This window comes from Saccostrea cucullata, unplaced genomic scaffold, assembly GCF_032062105.1.
Source record: "Saccostrea cucullata isolate Sc308-1 unplaced genomic scaffold, CSIRO_AGI_Scuc_v1 ctg663, whole genome shotgun sequence".
Classification (NCBI taxonomy): Eukaryota; Metazoa; Mollusca; class Bivalvia; order Ostreida; family Ostreidae; genus Saccostrea; species Saccostrea cuccullata.
Genome location: NW_026925177.1, coordinates 169,068 through 191,727, shown reverse-complemented (window position 1 = coordinate 191,727; position 22,660 = coordinate 169,068). Strand labels below are relative to the sequence as shown.

Here is a 22,660-nt window from a genome sequence, read left to right as displayed (position 1 = left end):
ATAAGCGGGGGAGGTAATGTGAACAGCAGTTTATATCTTTTAGACTGGCAATGCTATTGCGTTCTCAGTCTTCCGATGTCTCATTATAAGCCTCTTTCCTAAAAAAAAAACAATGAGTCAGTCAATTTTTAAATATATAAACTCACTGTAAAAAAAAAAAAGAAATCTCAGAATTTCTTATTTTATTTCTCTAACACAATTAAAATATTTCAAAAATTTTTTTAATCAATTTAAAATTGCAGTTTGTAATTTCAGCGAACCAGAGTTATATTTTGGTTATATCTTCAACTTTTTTAAACAAATATATAGAATATATCAAATTCTTCTATTCCTTGAATTACCACGTTTAAATTTAATAGAGTTAATAAGCCGTATTTTTTAAAATTAATTAAAGGACATTACAAAATTTATATCCTTGAATAATCAATTTGAAATTAGATTTTAAAAAGAAAGAGAAATTCCAAATTTTTTCATTTATTTGAAATTCGTTGTAGATGTTCAACTTTTTATTCTTGAAAATTTAAGTCGGTCATGCAGTCTTGAAAACACATCTTATTAAAAAGAGACGAAAATCCAATATTTAGCGTGTAAAAATTGTATAAAAGTTTAATTTCCCCATCGCCTTTTCGCGGCGTGGAAACAATGATTGTTACTAAGCAATTTATAAATTTCTCTCTCAATTATTACGAACTGTAGACCAGATAATATTTTTTTCTAACTTTAAAGTTGGAAAAAAACGAGATTAAAGTTGGAATTATTAAGATTATACTTGGAATCACCAAAAAAAAAAAAAACTCAAATTCCTGTATATATTATAGATTTCATGTATGCAAAATCTCATTATACGTAATAAACATTTTCTTAGTTAAATTACCAAATTACTTGCATTTCTATATAGAGTATACGTATTAACATTTATAACCTACTTAGAACAAGATGTGTTTATGAAATACTGAAACCCCGTATGACAGCTAAAGGTCAAGGTAAAAGTTTTTCATATTAAGGTATCCAAGGAAAGCTCTTTTCACAATATGAATTATGAAAGCCATAGTATCAAGAATTGAGAAAATGAGACAATGTTTTCCGAAACTAGGTCATATTCCCATGTCAAGGTCATGCGTTCAGAAATATTTTAAATGATTGGTCTCGTCGAAAGAATATGTAAGGAATGATAAAATGAAATTTGAAAGCACTAGACTTAACGGATCCTAAGTTATAGGCATAATTAAAGTTTATTTATTTTGGTCAATTTTAAAGGTAAAGGTTATAAAGGTAAAAAAATGTTCGCATTCCTTTAAGAGCTTTTACATTTTGCATATTTAATTTATGTCACCAGACCTTTCTTTGGATACCAAAAATATTTTACCATGTGACCTTTTCCTTTGAGTTCGAAATTTTTTCTTTAAACTTTACCATATAGCCATAACTTTTGAACAGTTGGTGCTAGGGCTTTCATATATCACATGCATGTATATTTCTTGTGACAAGAACTTCTTTGAAGTAGAAACATCTGTGACCTTCCGACCCCAAGACCATTATCTGAGAATTGACTTCAGTCATTTTTTTTATTTTTAGCATCTTCCTTACTATGTAACACGTGTGCTTATAAGTGAAATTTTGACGTAAGTCTGTTTTCAGTTTATGGTCTTGGAGCATGGTCTAAGCCTTTAAGTTTGACCTACATAGTAAAATTAAAATTTAATTGTCTACAAATTTGGATTTCACTTATTATTTATGACAAGAAATTTCTAGACTAGGACCTTGGAACATGACCTATCTGTATTCTTGGTGCTATTGGACTTTCATACTTCACATGTGTATTCATTGTGACAAGACATTTCTTTGGTACCAACATTTTTTAACCCTTGACCTTGTCCTTGGATTCTGACCAACTTATTCATTTGAAAATACTTTCACTTAGCTGGTTCAATCAGAAGTTGAAATTAATTACAATAATTTGTTCTTTATGACTTAATTCAATCCTAAGTCTCGTGAAATTATTTTCAATTTGATTGACACTCGTATTTGCTATCTCTATCTGAAGATTCTTAAACAATAGGATGTATTCCTAATTTAAAATCCATATATGTTGTAGTGATAGTAGTGATTGAAACAAGAGGTCCATGGCTATATCCCTCACCTGAACACCTATTGTGGTCCAACCTTGAAACAAGGGGTTCATGATTTGAATTGGAACAAAATTGAATCTGAACTAGCGAAGGATACTTCCATATAAATGTTTATTATACCTTTAAAATGTTATTCCTAAACAAATCTATATACGATAAAAATTAAGTATAACATTTCTAATGCTTTACGAAGCGGACATAAAAAAATCGATGTTTGACCGCCGAGTGAGATGTTGGACCGCTTACGTCACACAATGGGCGGAGCTTAGTCTCATTTGTATTCGATGGTGTTCAACAGTGATACAAGATACATGATTGATTGTATGTCAAAAAAAATATTGAAATAAAAGGCATAACAAAACATTTATTGACTGTATTCTTGGGCAAAATGCCTCGGACCAAACGGCCTAAGGCCTCAGGCAGACAGTTTGGTTCATGGGTCCGACAACACGCATGTTGCCCTCGAACTCAGTCAATAAATGTATAATGTTTCATGGCCTTGCTGTTCTTAAGAAGAGAATTTAAATAGCATGAATTATAACCTGAAAATTTGATACCCCATCATCGCCCCCTGCCCCAGGTGGTCCCGAGTTAAACTAACTTGAATCCATACTACCTGATACTTCCATATGGCTTTGCTGTTCAAGAGGAGAAAGTTTTTAAAACTATTTCCTAAACTTTGATCTCCCATTATGGCCCAACCTTACCCTCAGGGGCGATGATTTGATTAAATTTGAATCTACACTAGCAAAGAATACTTCCATATATATATATATATATATATATATATATATATATATATATATATATATATATATATATATATATATATATATATATATATATATATATATATAATAACAAAGAAAGTATTTTATTGTTTAAATAAATCTCCTCTTTGAAGAAGGCATGGCTTTTTATTTGAACAAATCTGTACTCCTCATGCTCCTGATGAGACAGATGAGACTGAATCATGTTTTTAATATTGTTCATAAGAAAGCCCCTGTTTATCTTGAAACAAATTTTACAAGTTTAAGTAATAATTACTCTAATACTAGATCCTCTAATAGCCACAACTTTAAATTGCCATCGATTAGACATTGCCAAGATCAGACTTTTTATTACAATGCCATCAAAGATTGGAATGACTTGCCTCTTTTTATTAAGAATTTAGAATGTAAAGAAACTTTTAAGAACAGTGTAAAAAAGTATCTAATGGAGGATTTTAAAAGCTGTGAAGAGAGTTCGTTTATATATTTTTGATTTTTAACAACTATGAATGTATTGTTTTTATTTTAAATGCTTTGTGTAATTTATTTTCAAATTTGATACAGGGTTTTTTAATACCTGTCCTATTTTTTGATTAATGTATCTGCCAAAATCTTCCCTACATCCTCTTACTTAATTTTGTTGTTTAGTTAGTTTTTTGTTTTATTTATTCACTTATTTATTTATAACATTGGAAATAAGCAATTTTGCTTTCATGGGTTATCCTTTTTATTAATTAATGTTGATATCAATATAATGCATATATTTTTATTCATAAAATTTATAAATGTCACAAATTGCTTTATATTTTAAACATCTGTATTTAGAATTTTATATTTATTTTTGAAATTTTATTACTGTGATTAGGTTTTTCATTTTATGCATTATTTATATTTGTACCACCCTGTATCATACATTGATTTAAATAATGAATAAATCTACTACTCATTCTCCTCTTCCCCAAAGAATGCTTTGTGATAAGTTTCGTTGAAAGTGGTACATAATAACAGTGATTCATGAGAAGTCTAAAATGTGAAAATTTTAAGACAGACAGACAGCGAGACAGGCGAACAGACAGACACCAGACAAATGTGATCAGAAAGCTCAGTTCTCGACTCAGGTGAGCTAAAAAAACTAAACAGTTTATTAAGGTCTTCCGTTTCCAACGGAAGACCTTATTGTTTTCGTTCGGTTTCTTTTTCCCTATTATTATTTATTATTCCAACCGATTTTGTGCACGCGATTTCTTCGAAACGGCTCGGTCGATTTACATGAAATTTTCATATGTTATAGCTAATCAAGTGATGACGTCACTTCCGGTCGCGAGATATAGACAATTTTCTGATTTTAAAATGCAATTTTGTCTTGACTTAGTAGCGAAAATTGTTTAACATATGAAGTGGAAACTTATTGGAGATGATAGTTCTTGACTTATAGCGTTGCAGAATAATATTTTTGTGCGTCGTCAATACTTCCGGTCGCTTCCGGAAGCGAATTTAAAAAACGCAATTTTTCAACTTTTGTTTTTTAATATTTTAATTTTTGATTTGAATAAAGATTCTTTTGCAGAAGCCAAGTATGTAATTTGTTTGAAAATAGGAAAAGCCAATCTCGAGATATTTGCATTTGAAAACTCGAAGCGGCGATCCCAATGGCTAAATGGTTAGCGCGTTGGATTGTCACACGGGCGACTCGGGTTCGATCCCCCGTGTGTCCAAAAATTTTATCATTTTTTTCTGCTCGATTTTTCGATATTTTTTAATTTTAGACCATTTGCAACAAAATGTTATAAACTTTTAAGCATATCTTGCGTAATAAGGGTCACAAGGGGTAAGAATGTCAAATCTTTGACGCTTTATATCTCAAAAAGGGGGAATATTTTGATAAACAATATTGAACAAAAGTTGGTCAGTAAAATGTTTTCAACAATATGCATACTTTGAATTTTTGTAAAACGACCCCATTAAGGACCTTGAGCGATGGCCCCTAAATAAATCAAGTTAGCATATCTCCACAACGAAAAGAAATCTCTGAATAAGTGTTGAACAAAAAATCTTCACAATCACAAGACCTTTCATTTGGTATCAGGAAAAGGGGCTGACTCCTCAAATTAGGGGCTCAGAGGGGCTAAAGGTCTTTTATCTATAACTCTCTAATGATCAATATTGTGTAATACATTACTGAAGCAAAAGTATTCATCTTAACGATTTGCAACAATATATGATTAAATTTGGATCATATGTTACGTAATTAGGGGTTTTATTTGACACTTCATATCTTGAAAAGAGGGAATATTTTTATTAGCAATATTGAACTAAAGTTGGTCGGAATGATCAATATTTTGTGATACATTGTAGGAGTGGCCCCATAATATTTCCATTTTGCATATATATCTCAACAACGAAAAGAAATCTCTGAGTAAGTGTTGAACAAAAAGTCTTTGAAATCACAAGACCTTTCATTTGATATCAAGATTTGCAATATTTTGTGATACAATATATCTTATTTGCAACAATAAAAAAATTTGGATCATATGTTACGTAATAAGTGGTCACAAGTGCCAAAATGCTACATTTTTATGCTTTACGTCTAGAAAAAGGGGAGTATTTTTATAAGCCATATTAAACAAAATATGCTCAGAATATCGTGTTGAAAATCAGAAACTTTAAATTGAATGAAGGAAAACTTCATGTCATTCTCTTTAAACGAATATCTCAGTCAAAATCACATCTCATCTCATCGAGAAATTCAACGGAAGACCTACTCGTTGCTCGCAACGAGATCTCATCTAGTTATTAATAATTTTTCTTTTTTGTTTGATACTTTTTGCAAATGAACTTTTTAAAACAAACTATCTAGAATGTATGACGCAACTATAACACTATGAAATTTGTAACAGGTCAAAATATATTGCATCATCCTCATGATCCATTTTATGAATGATAGCATCATGTATATAGTACATCTTTTAACATCAAAACATTGATCGAAGAGTTTATATAACCCCTCCTCTTTTACACAGTTGAAACAAAAATTAAATAATTTTTTTTATCTGAATTTTTAAATAAAAGATAGAGACAAGCAAACGAGTTATATTAAACAAGATTTCTGTATTAGCCTGAAAATTCCGCAGACATAAAGGTTACTCGGTTTTTACAGATCAGCATGAATTTGGTACAGATCCGCAATACGGAGCAGTGCACGAGATGCGTGGGAAGGCAGGGTCAACAGGTCAGCTTATTGCATAACACTGGTTTTGTTTTTTTGACTTGTCTGTTGATATACAGAGACGATTCATGATTACGATGCATATCCGGTGTAATATAAAATCAGTATAAATTTTGGATTCTTCGAGAGATCAGTTCTTTATTTTCAAAGAAGTAAAATTATAGATCTGGATGATTATAACAAATCTGCATTTAGAAAACAAATTAATAACATATGGGTAGCACGCAATAACCTTTTTTGAGTTAGAAAAAAATATTAACATATGGGTAGCATTCTGCAATTGGCTTTTTTGAGTTAGAATATTTCCCCATTTGCTGCAATACTATCTCCACATGATAAGTATATACATGTACACATTGTTGGACCGCTTACGTCACACAATGGGCGGAGCTTAATTTCATTGCATTCGTTGGTGTTCGACAGGGACATATTTCCCCTTAGGCGCTTGGGTCAAGGATTTGCTGCAATACTATCTCCAATTTTTTTCATGATAAGTATATACATGTATACATTGTTGGACCGCTATCCCACTGTATACAAAAAAGTTTCAATGTACAGTGGGATATGTCTTTTTAATTAAAATCAACTTGTGACATTCTAGTGTATATGAAGCAGAAAGGTTTACAAAAAACTAAAAATTAACACTGCACACTGAAAAAAATTGTTACAGTATAGTTGAATTTCCCAGAAAAAAATTTAACCTCTTTTAACCTCTGTTTAAATCACGGAAGCAGAACAAGATGCATGCATGTAAAAAAGGTATTACAAAACATTTATTGACTGTGTTCTACCTAGGGGAAATGCGCTTGTTGGCCCTCGCACCAAACTGTTTACTGCTAACGGCCTGAAGCAAACAGTTTGGTTCTATATATGGTCGTACAAAACCATGGCACAAATTGCCCTCGAATCCAGTCAATAAATGTATATTGTAATCTATTAAATTGCTTCAAAAATTGATCTTCAGTAATCCTGTATATTTTCCTTAAAGACAGAAACAAGTGGATAACAAAATAAGGATAACAAAAAGAATCTGGTTTATTATCTAAGTATAAACATTCATCGTCATATTTTTCAAGTATATACACATACATCTGTAAAATGAATGCACAGTTTCATCTTAGTCTGGAGGTTGAAGAAATTTGGATAATAATCATAAATAAGCACAGTAAACATTTACATGGAAGACAAACTAGAATTAAAATTTAATATATCTTATATGTGGAGATTATTCCACTTATTAATAAATCACAAGGCGAGAATCGATCCCTGAGGAAGACATGGAGCGAGGAGCAGACGACAGCTAAATGTTGAGGACGATACTGACGATCGTGATGATGATAATCGTCAATAGTATCGATACAATCGATATCACACGGACGATCTTGCCCAGTCTCCTACACTTGGCGGAATTTCCATTGATGTACTCGTTATCTGCTTGAACTGAAATAGAAATTAAAAACATGGCTTTATTAGATCTTCAAAATGACGTTATTTGAAATTCCCAAAAAAGTGATAAGGGCGTATACCAAAATGCATCGCCTTCAGAATTTTGTCTACCACTGTGTGTGGTCATTAACAAACTATTCTTTCTTTTTTGTTCCAGTGCCGGTAAAAAATGAATGAGAATATAAAATAATTGCAAAATAAGCATACCCTCAAAAATCAAACAAAGGATGTCTGATTTTAAACAGTTCCAGGTCTCAAAATATAAGCAATACGGGAGCTTTATATATTTTTATTTCAGTTTTATTTTAAAAGATTTTTAAAAAGGAAGTTAAGAAAACAGAATGCATAATGCAGTTTCTCGGGGGAAAAAGATGAAAAAAAAAATTGCATGACTAGACATACCAACGTAATCATTAATTCTACCTCATCTACAAACACGTAATATTACTGTAGTTTTGGTCAATGAATGCCTACTTTACAACAAAGTATTCTTCAAAGTAAGTAAATCTGGCAGTAAGGGCTTTAGTTAAGTTTACACTGATGAACAAGCATTTATCTGGTTGGACAATAGGATATACGAGTTAACGAGGCAGTGAACATCCCCCATTCTTTGTTTATCTTGTGCTTTACAACATGTGCACATATGTAGGTAATTACTGCAGCCTAATGGATCAAGGTAATTGGGGGAAAAGAGAGAGAAAAAGTGAGGGTAAAAAGTGAAAAACGGGAACATTTTTGTGTAATTCCAAGTGAAAATTATGTTTAACTACATGTATAACTAACGCAAAAATTGTTCTCATAAAAATTGTTTTATTAGTAGAGTTGAACCCTATAAATTAAAGTTTTTTAAATCAAAATGTTTTGATGAAGAAAAATCACCTTGTCCTTCACGTATAAAGGTATCAAATAAATTGAAAAAAAAAATAATCAACTTCTATTCAAAATTCCTTGCGTTGTGTGTATGCAATGTTCAGTTTGGGTCTTCATTAAAGGAATACATTTCTTTTATATTTGGCAGAACAAAGCTTTGTACTTTCATTGACGGTGTATGTTTACAGAATTAGTAAACAAACTAAACTTTTGAAGACCTGCATCTTTCGAGAAACATGATGGACTTCATATTACTTTCCGGTCACAAATTACCTCTTTCATATCAAACTTTGACCTAGTTCGAAATGCTATAATCAAGCTATGCTTTGTTTTACAAAGGTATCTGTTGACAATTTACGAGTTTACAAATTACACTCAGTAAACCAATACATAAACACAACATCGTGAAGTGAGTATCATTCTCGTAAGCAGGTGCCCTTCATCGCTCTATGCCACAGACAGTATCAATGAAGCGATGTCGTCATTAGCCCGCCAATACAACTTAGACGATAATAATCCCTATCTCTATTAGATCTGTCCAGATTACCAGAGATTTGTTTCGGGAGCGTGATCTTCCATCGTTTGTTTTTTACGTTCAGTCATTAACTTTATAGCTTTGTTCTTGATATGATTTGATGTTCTGACATCTTCGATAGGATCTTGCGTAAGTTAAAGAAAACGCCAACTCACTACCAACATAGATATACTGTATATTTTGTATACTACAGGTATGTTTTTTATCTGAGACATGTTTTCAAAAAATTTATTAAAAATTAAGGGCGGGAATTGAGTTAAATTCCTCCCTTCCGAGATGTGTTCGATTTTTGTGTTTTCAAGCAGGCATTTGCATTCTATTTTAGAAAGTTTCTGGGTAATAATTGTCACATCTATTCATTATATTTTAAGAAATCTTTTTAAAACTAAGAACTAAATAACTTTAAGTTGATGAATTTGATTATTCAGAAATAACAAATGTCAAGAAAAAGGAATGCATACCGAACTCTCCACATGATTTTAAACAAACTCGCATGCTTTTAATTAGTTTGTCAGTCGCTTTGTTGCCAGGCAAATAAGTTCACCCATATTTTTCCTCTTAGTCTATTATTATGGTGCGATATTGTTATTGCGAAAATGCTTAATACGAAGAACAATTAATCTTAGTGCAATTAACCTTTTGTCATATTCTATTAGAGTCCTAGGTATATGATAATTAAACTAGATCGTAACAGCTTCTTGGAGAAGAAACTGCAGCGTTATGTAAGTACAAACTAATCACAACTTGTCATTTGCAAGGATAATGGGTCTAGACACGTTTTTGACATTGCCTGCAACTACAGAAGACTTTAGAAGTAAAGATAGGAGCATTGAAGATCACATGAAAAACATTCTAATACTTACTGGCCATAACCAATGCAACGATTCCTGTTAGAGGGTTAAAGAATATGGTCGTAAAAAGTGCCAACCAAAGATAATTCGGAGGTTTGCTCTCCAAAACTGGTGTGTCAAAAGTGTCCCGATTCTGGTTTTCGACCGTTTTTCTGGCCTCATCGTAATAGTCCTTTCCATTTCTTGTCGTCTGCCCAGCTTCAAGTCCTGATCTTATACTGGCTGTAGATTGGAATCCTTTTTTGATTGAACTTTTTGCACTATTGTCTGAATTTTTACGAACTGAATCAGACGACTCCTTTCGTTGAGGCTTGGGAGCACTTCTGATAGATGATTGTTTACTCGACGAACTTTGTCGTAACTCTAGATTTGTTGAAGAATCGTCCTCCATCACACTGGGTAAAATCAAAAATCCCGCAAATACTCCTAAGATTTTCTCATCTTGTGACAATAACCAATATCTAACTGTTTCACAGGGCTAGCTTGAACCTTACGTAAGTCCTATCCGCCTATCGTAGAACACATAAAACTAGCCGTATATCATAAACCATAGCATCACCCTCGAATTACATGTTAGTCTGATATCAGCAGTGGAGAGGCGCGCTGCCGTCTGCCTGTCGTCCCGTGAGGTGCTTCAGGAACAACAGAAACTTATAACAATGTCCATCATTTCGTCTCAAGGAGCACACGCTGAGAAAGTTAATACACGGTCGTGGAGAGATGACCAGATGCCTATGTGGAGCCTGATATTTTGGCGATCTCTCCTCCGTCCGATTATATCTACGTGTTATCATGATGATAAACTGTGGAGTAATGAAGGGAATTCAATTAAAGTTTTTCGGTGAAAAAAATATGCTGAGTCAAAATTTTTGTTTTTATTTAGGCGTTAAAAACATCGTGCACGAATCACTGAAAGCAAAGCGATGTTTCAATAACTCTTTAAAGAAAATTTACTTTAAAAAATGCCATCATGTGCAGAAAATGTCTTTGGTAAAATCATGCAGAACATTATTTTGCATTATTTTACATTAATTTCGATGGATGGTTTGATTTTTTATCGCAGAATAGAGACAAATTTCACTGTGAGAGATTTAGTTTTTCTTTCATCGTTATGATTATAGACTTGAAGCCAATTTTCATATTGAATTTATCAAACTCTAGAGAAATCAGATGGCACAACCGTCTTAATATTTATTCAATATTCCAACAAATCTGCTCGCGTCAGTGGAAATTCCTTCTGACAATTACCGCGTGATGTATAGGCGCTTCAAATGACGTAATTAGGTAATGGTCAGCAGAGGGCAGAATTCTTTATGCCATTAGGAACTAATTAATAAACCCTGGCGGTCTTCATTAACACCCAGACATTCCACGCCCGATGCATATGGTGGTGTATTTACGTAATTTATACATAACAGGAATAATTCAATATACTCGTGCATATTATCATATACAAGGCATGAAAACGTAAGAAACCAACAGTGAGCGTTGAATGTGAATTTTTCTAATTTTAATGAGATTGATTTCGATATAAGCTTTAATAATTATTCTGATCTTTTTTCCTTTTACCCACCGAAATATTTAAGGCACTCCGATTTTCAGCTAGGAAGGATAACTCTTTAATTTGCAATTTAATTCAAAAAGTCTCAAAATGAACTTGAATCCATACAACAAGGGGATGCCTTAATATCAGCATTGCGAACAATATTTTACTGTTCCAAAGAAGATAACTTTCCCTCGATGAATACGGTATTTGATTGTAAGAAAAATTATCCACATTTATTTCCCCGCCCTTTTGTTTTAAGAGACCAATTTTTTGAAGAAGAAAAAAATCCTATTCCCATGGACTGTGGATTGGCCAAGCTATGAGAGTGCTTGTACATTAAAATGACTTATCATGCCAAAGTTCTTGAGGATATTTTAATGACTTTCCCAAATACTACAACGTTGTGGATGGGAAGCTAAATATATGAACGTTTACAAATGACATTCAAAAGACGAACATCAGACACTCTGATAAAAATGAAAATGAGCAAAATGAGAGGTAATATCCTAAAAGAATTCTTAATTTGTAACCAAAGTTCTTTTAACTATTAACTTTAAAAGTGACAGAGCTCTTTTAGTAAATCTTGATTTGGCACAGTTGTAACTTCATATTTTTAAAAGTATTTTCCTAATGCTACAAAATGTTATACTTTATTAGCAAAATAGTTTACGCAATCTAATACATTGTTTTCCACCGCTTTTGCGAAAGCGAGAGGACATTAAATCTCATTCGTCTGTCTGTCTGTCCGTCACAAAAAACTTTAACCTTGCCCATAATTTTTGATTTAGTGGAGCTATGACTTTCATATTTTACATGTGTATTCCTTGTGACAAGACCTTTCTTTGGGTACCACCAAATTAGACCTTTTGACCTTGACCTTGGAAATTGACCCACTTTAACACAAAAATTCCAAACTTTAACTTTGGCCATAACTTTTGAATGGTAAGTACAAAGACTTTCATATTTCATATAAAGTATATATTCTTTGTAGCAAGACCTTTATTGGATACCAACAACTTTGACCTTTTGACCTTGACCTTGGAGATTTCCGTACTTATGCAAAAACTTTAACCTTGACCATAACTTTTGAATGGTTAGGGATAGGGCTTTCATACATTACATATGTAATTCTTGTGAAAAGACCTTTCATTGGATACCAAGAACATTGACCCTTTGACCTTGACCTTGGATTTTAACTACTTTTTAAAAATTTAACCTTGGTCACAACTTTTGAACGGTAGATACTAGAACTTTCGTATTAAAAATCTGTATTCTTTGTGGCAAGACCTTTCTTTGGATACCAACAACTTTGACCTTTTGAACTTGACCTTGGAGATCTTCGTACTTATGAAAAAACTTTAACCTTGGCCATAACTTTTGAATGGTAAGGGCTAGGACTTTCGTACTTCAGATATGTAATCCTTGTGAGAAGACCTTTCATTGAATATCAAGAACTTTAACCCTTTGACCTTGACCTTGACTTACTTTTAAAAAACTTTAACCTTGGCCGTAGCTCTTAAACGGTTAGGGTTAGGGTTTTCACCCCTCACATACTGTAGTTTGTACCGGTATTTCTTGTGACAAGACCCTTTCAGCTTGGAGTTTGACCTACTTTTCAAAAACGTATCCTCGACTATAACTTTTGAACAGGTGTAGCCAGGGATTTTGTATTTCACAATTTGACATATGCATTACCTGTGACAAGATAATTCCGAGCATGCTATGATTTCTTACCCCTTGACCTTGACCTTCACGATTGATTCTATTTTTTAAAAAAAATCAACTTCAATGATAATTTCTAAATAATTGACATATGATAGGGTGTTCATATTACACACAATATGTCATAAAAAACAACATCTCCCCCACAAAGACACCGAAAGCGGGGGCCGCAATTCTTTAAATTTGCTTGTATTAATGTCTATCCCTCCCTCCCTTCTCTCAGACATTAATACAAGTACTTTTTTTTGAAAATCTCTCGTGACTTAAAGATGTACCTGCTCTCCAGCGAGGAACGATAACTCTTCTTAAAAATTACTATTTAGTGTAAGAAGAAAACTTTTCATGCAACTTTTTGAAAATAATATATCTTTTTTATATGATTCTAATTTCTTCAAAAGATTAGAACAACCATCTAAAAAGTTGACATTTGTACCAAAAAAATTATTTTACAGAAATGTAATTTCCTTTAATCTACCCTTATATACCATTTCTTTGCGTGCTATGAAATCAAATTGATATCGTATGTGATGTCTTGATATGACAACATAAGCATTATATAACAATTGAAGTAAATAGAAGACCTACAATAGGATACCAGTATATTAAAGTACTAAAAAATGCAAATTTTTCTCATAACCTGGATACTTCGTATTTTTTATCCTCATATATTGTCGTTCAATATTCAAATAGAACAAGATGTGTTTATGAAACACTATGCGCCCGGTGGCAATAAAGTTCTAAAAAGCAATTTTTAGCAAATAGGTCACAGTCAAGGTCACATGATCATTGTCCTTGGTGTCATTTGGAAGCACTTAATTAGTTGAGTAAGCATACCAAATGTAAAGTCTCTATCTCCTATTGTTAAAAAGTTATGGCGAAAATTCGAAAAAATATATTTTTAGCATATAGGTCACAGTCAAGGTCACAAGGTCATTGACCTTGGTGTCTGGTAAAAGTGTTTAATTAGTGGAGTATGTCTACCAAATATGAAGTCTGTATCTTTCACGGTTCAAAAGTTCTGGCGAAAGTTCGAAAAAGCTATTTTTAGCATAAAGGTCACAGTCAAGGTCACAAGGACATTGACCTTGATGTCAGTTGAAAGTGCTTAATTAGTGGAGTATGCATACTAAATATGAAGTCTATCTCTCACGGTTCAAAAGTTATGGCGAAGGTTAAAGTTGACAACAGACAGACAAACAGATAAACAGACAAAAAGACAGACAAACAGACCAACAGGACAAAAACAATATGCGCCCCGAATAAATTCGGGCGCATAAAAACGCATTTTTCGCAATTTTGATTGGTATATACGTTATGATTAACTGAAAATCGAATACACACAACTTTGAAAATTCTGAGACATTTGTTACATTTTCAATTGTAAACTTTCAAATACTCAAATCCCCCTACTAGTATATACTAGTGATATGATTAACTATGACGAGGAATATGGAAAAACCACGGTTAAATACACACAACTATAGATGAAAATTCTGAGACATTTGTTACATTTTCAATTGTAAACTTTCAAATACTCAGATCCTGAATTTCAAAACCTAGGGATCGGATTACCTTAAAATTATAGACCAGCACCTTCTCCCATACTGCCAGTACTCCTATTCGTCTTAGATCACTTTGATAGAGATAAAGAAGTCACATATATCTACCGCACAAAAGATTTACAATTTAAAACATTATCATATGCGTAAATCGTTGTCGATACATTTCAGAAACACAATACACATAAAACCTAACATAACTACGAAATTTTTTCCGATAACAGGATAGAAAGCTTCCATATTGGTCGTTGACCTCGAATTCTTGTTAAGATTGTAATAAAATTTTAAAATGTTGACGTCTTTGACCTTTATTATCATTTTCTAGTGCATCACTGGCACACTTTTCGATCAGTGCCGTTCGCATTATTTGAAAAAAAAATCGTGACAATGTAGTACATTTACTCTGCTTTTATTTGTTTCTGTAACTACATATATAAATAAATAAAACAAAAAACAAAAAATCCCCTTTGAAAAATAACTATTTTAAAGATTTTTAGTAATTCATGCTATAAACTTTCACTGCCTCTTTCAATGTATCATCTTTTTCGATGAGGAACATTTTTGAGCACGTACTGTCAAAACCAACAGCGATGGGTTTCGTCAGTCCCTTGTCTTTGGAGAGTATAATCCTAACCAAGCGCCCATCTGGACCAATCTGATGGACATTGTTAGATTTAGAACCACATGCGTATGCCAGGGACCTGTTGTCCGCGGACACGCCCCCTATTTCTTGTAAATCGTCGTGTTTGTACTTATATTCCCGGTTTCCACGCATATCCGTACAGAGTACATACTCAGACCGGATGTTGAGGTACATTTTCCGATGAGATTTGGAAATAAACAGTGACTGTATCATTCCAGACATGATGATTGTTTTCAGTCGAGCTCCCTTAACGTTAAAGAAACTGACCAAACTTCCGTTTCCGGTGACAATTTTGTCATCAATAGAAGAGACATGGAAGCATTCCGTATCAAGTTCGATCCTCCCTTTTGACTGCAATGTTTCCTCCGTGACATCTATTAACTCCACCCTCTTAGCCGCACCTATTGTTACTGCAAGCATATGGTCTGATAATGCTGTCACATCGAACGCCTTGTCTTCTAGTTTCAGTTCGTGGAGGAGGGCGTAACTCTCGTCATACAGGAGAAGTGTTGAATTAAGATCTAAGAGCACAATGTACCCGGATGATAGGAACGTGGCAGCGTGAACAGCTGGGCTTGGAGACAACTCCTTCTCAAGTATTAGATTTGTGTGAAATGAAAGCTTCTGCAATTGAAGGGAACAAATGAAAACGCTTATATATAGGACACTTCAATTATGTTTTAAGTGCAATCTGCTTGAAATAAATACGATTGCAAATGGAACGAAGCAGAGAATAATAATGTATACACTTAAAATAAAGTGCGTAAATTTGTCTTATTTCATGAACGGCCTACCGCAGAGTGCTTGCCATTCTCTACGTGTTGCGTGACGAGCCTGAAGGACAGTTCTTCGCTACCCTCGCTGGACTTCCGGGTGCGCAGGCGTGGATCTGGCGCTGCTGGAATATTAATGCAAGACATAGTTTAAAATACAAATCGCAAAATCTAACGCCAAAATATAATCAGAAGATTAAGAACAAAGTCTGAAAATCGCACTTAATCAGGGAAGGATTTTCAGCGCAGTTTGAAACTTGATGAATGAAAAAATAATGAAATGGTGTGTTTTGATGGAACTGTCAATTCACCATTTTCCTCTTTTAAGCTGTGAAAAGACGTGCTTTCTAGGCCTAATTGAAATATTCCTTGGTACTGATGAAAAAATTTGCAAGGTTTGTCATGCAGGAACAATAAAAAAAAAATAATAAAATAAACGAGGCGGGACGTGAATGTCCTATCAGTCTATTAATCAAATGCTAATTTTAGATGCTTTATTAAAAACAAGGATATTATTTTTAAATAAAGATTCTAAAATTCGAATAGTTCTTCATGAGTTTAAAAATTTGCCATTATTGTCATTTCAATGTTCGTTATCACGAAATACCTATTGTTCACGCCAATTGAGTCTCTAGTCTCCATTTGAGGAAACCGTTGTCACTGAATTGCGGGAGTACTAAAGCTTCTAAATTATTTTTATTATTTTTATAGACACAGAAAGCAGTGGTTACTACTTACGAGCCAGTCTGAAAGACATGAGGAAGAGTTCGGTGTCGCCATGTTTGAGGGTTGGCAGGGACACTCGTGTGTCACTGTAGTCCGAGTCTAAAGACGTGACTAGCTTCTTCTCAATGCGAACCCTGCATCAATATTTATTAATTAATTATTACAGTTTATAAACAAATAATGACAAACTGGAGTAAACAAAGTTTTTTTTAAAAAAAACATCATATGAATGACTTTGTAGCGGATACATTGACATGTATGTTTCCGAATCCAAAAAAGTAAGAAATTGAAAACGTAAAAATATCCAATATTGAGCACTAAAGAGGGCAATAAAGAGGAAATAGTAATAGAGTTACCTCTCTTTGAGCTCTGTCACGTTCTGCAAAAAAAAAAAAGATTAATATGTTTTGCTTCTGAAGTTAAATAGGCTAGCCGTAGTAGCGTCTCTATATGAGTGAAAAATTTGCGAATTGGATGTAAAACCCTTCAGTTTAATAACATTCTTGTTTTGAAAACAAATTGCAAAGCATTACAGTTGCCATTCTACTTTTCATGCACGACAATTACAAATTTTGAACTTTTTCGACATTATATAGCATTTCAATTCACCTAAGTAGCTAGGGATACATATGTCAATGTAAATTGTTACACTGTCCGCATTATTTATACAGAACTGTAGTGACCACTGGAGATGAAACATGATCAAAAGGCTTCAACTTAGCCGGGACAAAATTGACTACCATACCTGTCAAGAACAGATGGTGGCTATACAGATAAATTCTACAAATTGTACTCTACATAAATACACCACAGGCACATGTTTCGGAAATAAATTTGAACCCATAGTATATTATTATACAATGGGTTCAAATTTATTTCCGAAACAAGTCCCTGTGATATATACGTATATTTTGCCGCAAAAGATGTTGCGTGATCTTTACTTTTTGGACCTTGTATTGACCGATATCGACTCACATTATAATTTGCTGAGATAGAACGTATTTTTCTTCGAAGTCAACCTTTATAATGGGCACATGATTCACCATTAGGTTTCAGGATAAATATCTGCTACCCCGAATGACCTCAAAGGATTTTCATGAATGAAATAACCATTTTCTCTTGTTTTTGCAGAACGGTCATTTTACAGTCACCAGATGTATATGAAAGGATCTATTAATGATACTGATACATTGTAGTAAATAATATGATCTCATAGATTTTTTGCTGATCAAGGTTGTTTGTCTTGTTTCTTTATGGTTAAAATGTAATAGAACCTGTCAAAAATCTTTTAATTTTAATCACAAATACTTTTTTTGGAATGATAGCCAAAAACATGTTTACAATCTTAGAACTTTCTTCTCTATTTCTTCTTAAGAGATATTGCAGGAATTCAAGCTACATACAGTCCAACTTTTATTTAAAATTATAAAACTTGTCTTCTGACATTAAACCTGTAAGAAGGATACTCCGTCGTCTGTAATGGAGTCCTCCAGGGCGTTTATTTTTAGCTTCAGTTCCTGAGCTTTGGCTATTTTATCGTTGCCATGACAGGCCTTTTCGGCGAGTTTAATGGCCTCCAGCTGCAAAGTGTCTTCTTTTTGTCGTAAAAGTTCCCGTATTTGTTCAAATTCTGCCGTTATTTGTTCTTGAAGAGCGCATAACTGACTCTAAAAATATCAAAAAACAGAATGTGCTTTCTTTGCAATCAAAGGATGAAAGTCGGATGCTGAATAAAATGGCATCTCTCACCTGAACTGTGACGTCACTGTCGCTCAAAATGGAGTTGACCTTCCCTTTAACAAATGCCAAATCTGAAGAAATTTCATCCTATGAAAGAGAAATTAAAAAGAGGTATCCTTATTATAATACGTTATTTGAACATGATTTTAGAAGAATTTTATGTTAAAGGTATAGTTAACTTTTTACTGCACTATGACTTCATTTATTTTTTATGAGCTGAAAATTTCGTGATTTTGACCACAAAAAAATCTGTACAATAGCGTTATTAATAAAGCTGCATAGTGTACATTACCTTCAAACTTTCTATTTCCATTTAAAGTTAATTTGAAAATCGCCAATTTCATGATTTGATTCAACCACAAAAAAATATTGAGGTGTTCAACGAAAAAACGATAAAAACCACAGTATACTCTCAAGTTTATCTTGAAAATTGTGAAGAAAAAAATCATTAATCATTTTTCTATTTAAGAAAATTGAGTAAATGATTTTGTAAAAATATTTATGTTGTGTCATGTGAATGTAAAGCCTGTTAATGATCTAAAAAAAAGAATATGGTCTCATTGGTCTGGCATTTATAATCCATATTTTTGGCGCGTGAGGACAATCTCTAAAGGAGTTTATTTTTTTCATGAATGTTAGCATACTAGTATAAACAACGATAGCAATTTAAGTAGCTACAATTCTGCTTGCAAATCAAGTCTTGTCTTAAAAAGGGAGCATTTTAAAGAGAAATTCTAAGAACCAATTAAGGCAAAAATTCAAGTAAAAAATAAGGAAATAGAATAAAAACATAAATAAGTGTGAATTTATTTAGATATGACTATAGAAAACTATATTAATCTCTAAATAACTGTAATGATTTGGGTAGTTGTAACTGTAATGTTTTGTATTCCTTTAATGATCTGTATCACTGTAATTTTTGTATATTACTGTGATGATTATAATTACTGCAATGATTTGAAATACTTTTTATGATTTTTATAGCTGTAGTGATTTGAATTACTGTAAAGGTTTATATTACTGTAATGGTTTGTATTATTGTTATGATTTGTGTTACTGTAAAGGTTTGTATTACTGTAATGATTTGTATAACTGTAATGATTTGTATCACTGTAATGGTTTGTATCACTGTAATGGTTTGTATTACTGTAATGATTTGTATTACTGTAATGATTAGTATTGCTGTAATGATTTGTGGTGCTGTAATGATTTGTGTTAATGTAATCATTTGTGTTAACTTTATTGAATTGTTTTAATGTAATAATGTGTGTTAAATTTAATGGTTTGTATAAATGTAAAGATTTGTATAACTGTAATGATGTGTGTTAATGTAATGATTTGTGTTAATGTAATGATTTTTATCATTGTAATGATTTGTATCACTGTTATGTAATCATTTGTATATCTGTAATGATTTGTAACACTGTAAATTTTTTGCATTATTGTAATGTTTCGTGTTATTGTCATTATTTGTATTACTGTATTTCTTGTACGACTGTAATTATTTGCCTTCTTAGCGGGTCATTATATATGAACAATTTTCCTTCATTAAAATTGTTAACTTGAACTATAAATCATATACAAATTCAATTGCCACAAAAATAACATAAATTCACTTTTCATTAAAAAAAAAAAAGTTGTTAGTGGTTAAACAAATTAATAGTTTAAAAGTGTGTTTCAGATTTTTTTTTATAACATGATACATATATAAGAAACAATTACCGTACGTCTCAAAACCAAAGGAAACGTAGGCGTATACGTTGCCACATATGTTATTATCATGACATAAAATCTATAAATTTTCTCTTTAATCTTTTATAATTAAATCCTATTACTGGATAAATTCAGTCACTGATATATGTTTGGTATTTAATAATTTCGTACGAAAAGAACACTTGGCACAGAATCTAAATTTCTGCACTTATAACTGGAAAATCTTTATCAGGGACACACACGAACAAAAAAAATATTTTGAAACAATTAAAGATGACCTCAATCTTTTGCCAAAAGTTTGACTGTTGGTATTTAAATCTGGTCATTTTGTTTCCCTAACGTGTCCCTGATATAGGACCTTTGTCATGCACGGGATTAATGTAATTTGAAATGGTTAAATCAGCAAAAATTGATTTTTCTAGATATGTTGAGATGATTGTCCCCTTCTTATTTACACAATGCCTAGATACACAAGATCCGTGCTTTTCTCTGGAAAAATTCAAAGGAAAGACTATTTTGAACATGAACGGAAAAATCTTGAAATGTTTACATTTAGCGACTTGAATTCTTTCTTTAAAAATGCCTACAATGCTGTGTTATCTTGAGTAAAATGAATTCATTTTATTTCATTTTTTTTTTATGTATATCTAATTTTATATGTTTGTGCAATGAACATGTAATATGAAAACCATATTTGATGTATTGAAGTACCCTTTTTCTTTTCGCCACAACGTCAACATCTCCCATGTTATGACCCGAATGTTGATCACTGAAAAAGCATCTTCCACACATCAACACTGCGCATGTCTCACAGTAACCTTCCACGGTCCGCTTGTGTTCTTTGCAGACACGTGACTGTTGTTGTTGATGAGCAAACTCATCAACCATGGCGGCCAGCCTCCTGTCTTTTTCTAGCCCGTCCACTCCTCGGTAGTCCAGCATGACCAGCTGACGACACTCAGGACAGTTGAAGGAAAGACAGTGCTGGCGGACCCCCTCCAGACATCGCTTACAGAAACAGTGACTGCAAGGGAGTCTGTGGGGGTCAGCGAAGAAGTCCATACAGACCGGACATCTCAGGTACTGGTCTAAAACCAGAGACGCCATTTTGTGGCAATCTACAAAGAATTTACCACGTGCAATTCAAGATACGAAGAAGACAAATATTGTTTTAAATATGATAAACATTGGGAAAAAAATCAATGTTACCTCAGCCTAGTTTTCCAGGAGACTCATTTAATCATCCATAATTTAAACACTAGTATAGATTCCGGTAGCATATTCCACAGGTTTGGTCGGTGTATTCATACTTTTCAACATCGATCGAGGAAAGGCCTACCTCCAAAATTGTTTAGTGTTAAAGGTTCAATATTCAAGTTACACCAAATACACAAAAGGAATAATAAAAACCAACACCGCTTACTTAACAGGTGACAAGTTAAATACAAAATCAAAATATCGAACTGAGTCAATACCGGTTTTAATCGTTGCCAGTAATATTTCATTAGCATGCAAAGTCATGATGTAATATCTCAACGATCTAGGTGTTTTGGGGGTCACCAGTGTGAGAATACTGGTACCTTAAAAGGATTAATCAATCAAAGTCGGACGAGCGCGGATCCAGAACTTCGAAACTTAACATAAAAAATATTTTTCATTGCCATTTAAGGACCAGATTGTTCTGATTCTCATGGAAAATCATTTCCTCGTAACTATCCCGTTACAGGCAATTGTAATCAAAAACGGAACCCAATGCTTCATATCAGATAATTTGCAAAAGTCCACCTCCCCCCGAGATTAAAATCACGACAGCTTAAACGTATTGTGGGGGTAGATAACAACAAGGTATTCCTTTGCAGTAAATTTCGAGTAATAGCTCCGGTTAATAGACCTATATAGCATAACAGTTTTGTCTATCTAGGTTCGAAGAGAAACAATGATCTGATTTAATTTCTCTTGGAAACTGTAAAAGCCTAAATGCAATATTTTGATTCCTTTTGGTTGCTTCTTTAAATAATTTGAATTTAACTTAGAAGATAAAATGATTTTAATTTACAGTGGTGTTTTTATGAGGGATACCCCTTATCTTATATTAAAATCCTATAATCAACAAACATCTGATGTTGTTTTCCGGCCTTTTTATCAGTTTGATTTAGTAGTTCATCGGAAATCCCTCTGAATTTACTCTATAGATAATGACCATTTTCTCCTTCATCAAAGTTTTACTTTTCCATACTTTTAAGATAATGACAATTTTCCCCTTCATTATAAATGTAGTTTTCCATACTTTTTCATTTTTGCAGGAAATTCATGGATTATAGGAGTTAATAGCCCAGAAGAAACTTGCACGGTATCCGAGACATTTTTTTCTCTATAGCATTGATGTCTTTGAAGCAAATTTTAGTGTTTCT

At 32.9% G+C, this 22,660-nt stretch overlaps 2 protein-coding genes across 2 annotated transcripts; both read right to left on the bottom strand.

Annotated features, from left to right (window-relative positions):
- Positions 1-7,136: 7,136 nt before the first annotated feature.
- LOC134268235 (trafficking regulator of GLUT4 1-like) lies at positions 7,137-10,584 on the bottom strand. The gene is made up of 2 exons (XM_062750425.1): positions 9,840-10,584; positions 7,137-7,565 (listed from the first exon to the last, which is right to left on the bottom strand). The coding sequence occupies exons 1-2, from the start codon at positions 10,216-10,218 to the stop codon at positions 7,426-7,428; spliced, it is 519 nt and encodes a 172-aa protein (XP_062606409.1). The 5' UTR covers positions 10,219-10,584; the 3' UTR covers positions 7,137-7,425.
- Positions 10,585-15,061: 4,477 nt separating this feature from the next.
- LOC134268240 (uncharacterized) lies at positions 15,062-21,890 on the bottom strand. The gene is made up of 9 exons (XM_062750430.1): positions 21,673-21,890; positions 21,459-21,588; positions 20,961-21,367; positions 18,546-18,623; positions 18,248-18,463; positions 17,153-17,175; positions 16,809-16,930; positions 16,092-16,195; positions 15,062-15,921 (listed from the first exon to the last, which is right to left on the bottom strand). The coding sequence occupies exons 3-9, from the start codon at positions 21,354-21,356 to the stop codon at positions 15,148-15,150; spliced, it is 1,713 nt and encodes a 570-aa protein (XP_062606414.1). The 5' UTR covers positions 21,357-21,367; positions 21,459-21,588; positions 21,673-21,890; the 3' UTR covers positions 15,062-15,147.
- Between the last annotated feature and the right edge of the window lie 770 nt (positions 21,891-22,660).

Excerpts from the sequence above, each read along its gene's own strand:
- LOC134268240 (XM_062750430.1), bottom strand. The coding sequence starts at position 21,356 with ATGGCGTCTCTGGTTTTAGACCAGTACCTGAGATGTCCGGTCTGTATG. Across the intron at positions 17,176-18,247 it reads ACGGAGTATCCTTCTTACAG|AACGTGACAGAGCTCAAAGA; the intron begins GTTTAATGTCAG and ends TTTTTTTTGCAG. Across the intron at positions 16,931-17,152 it reads GTGACAGAGCTCAAAGAGAG|GGTTCGCATTGAGAAGAAGC; the intron begins GTAACTCTATTA and ends ATATTGATGCAG.
- LOC134268235 (XM_062750425.1), bottom strand. The coding sequence starts at position 10,218 with ATGGAGGACGATTCTTCAACAAATCTAGAGTTACGACAAAGTTCGTCG. Across the intron at positions 7,566-9,839 it reads CGTTGCATTGGTTATGGCCA|TTCAAGCAGATAACGAGTAC; the intron begins GTAAGTATTAGA and ends TTTCTATTTCAG.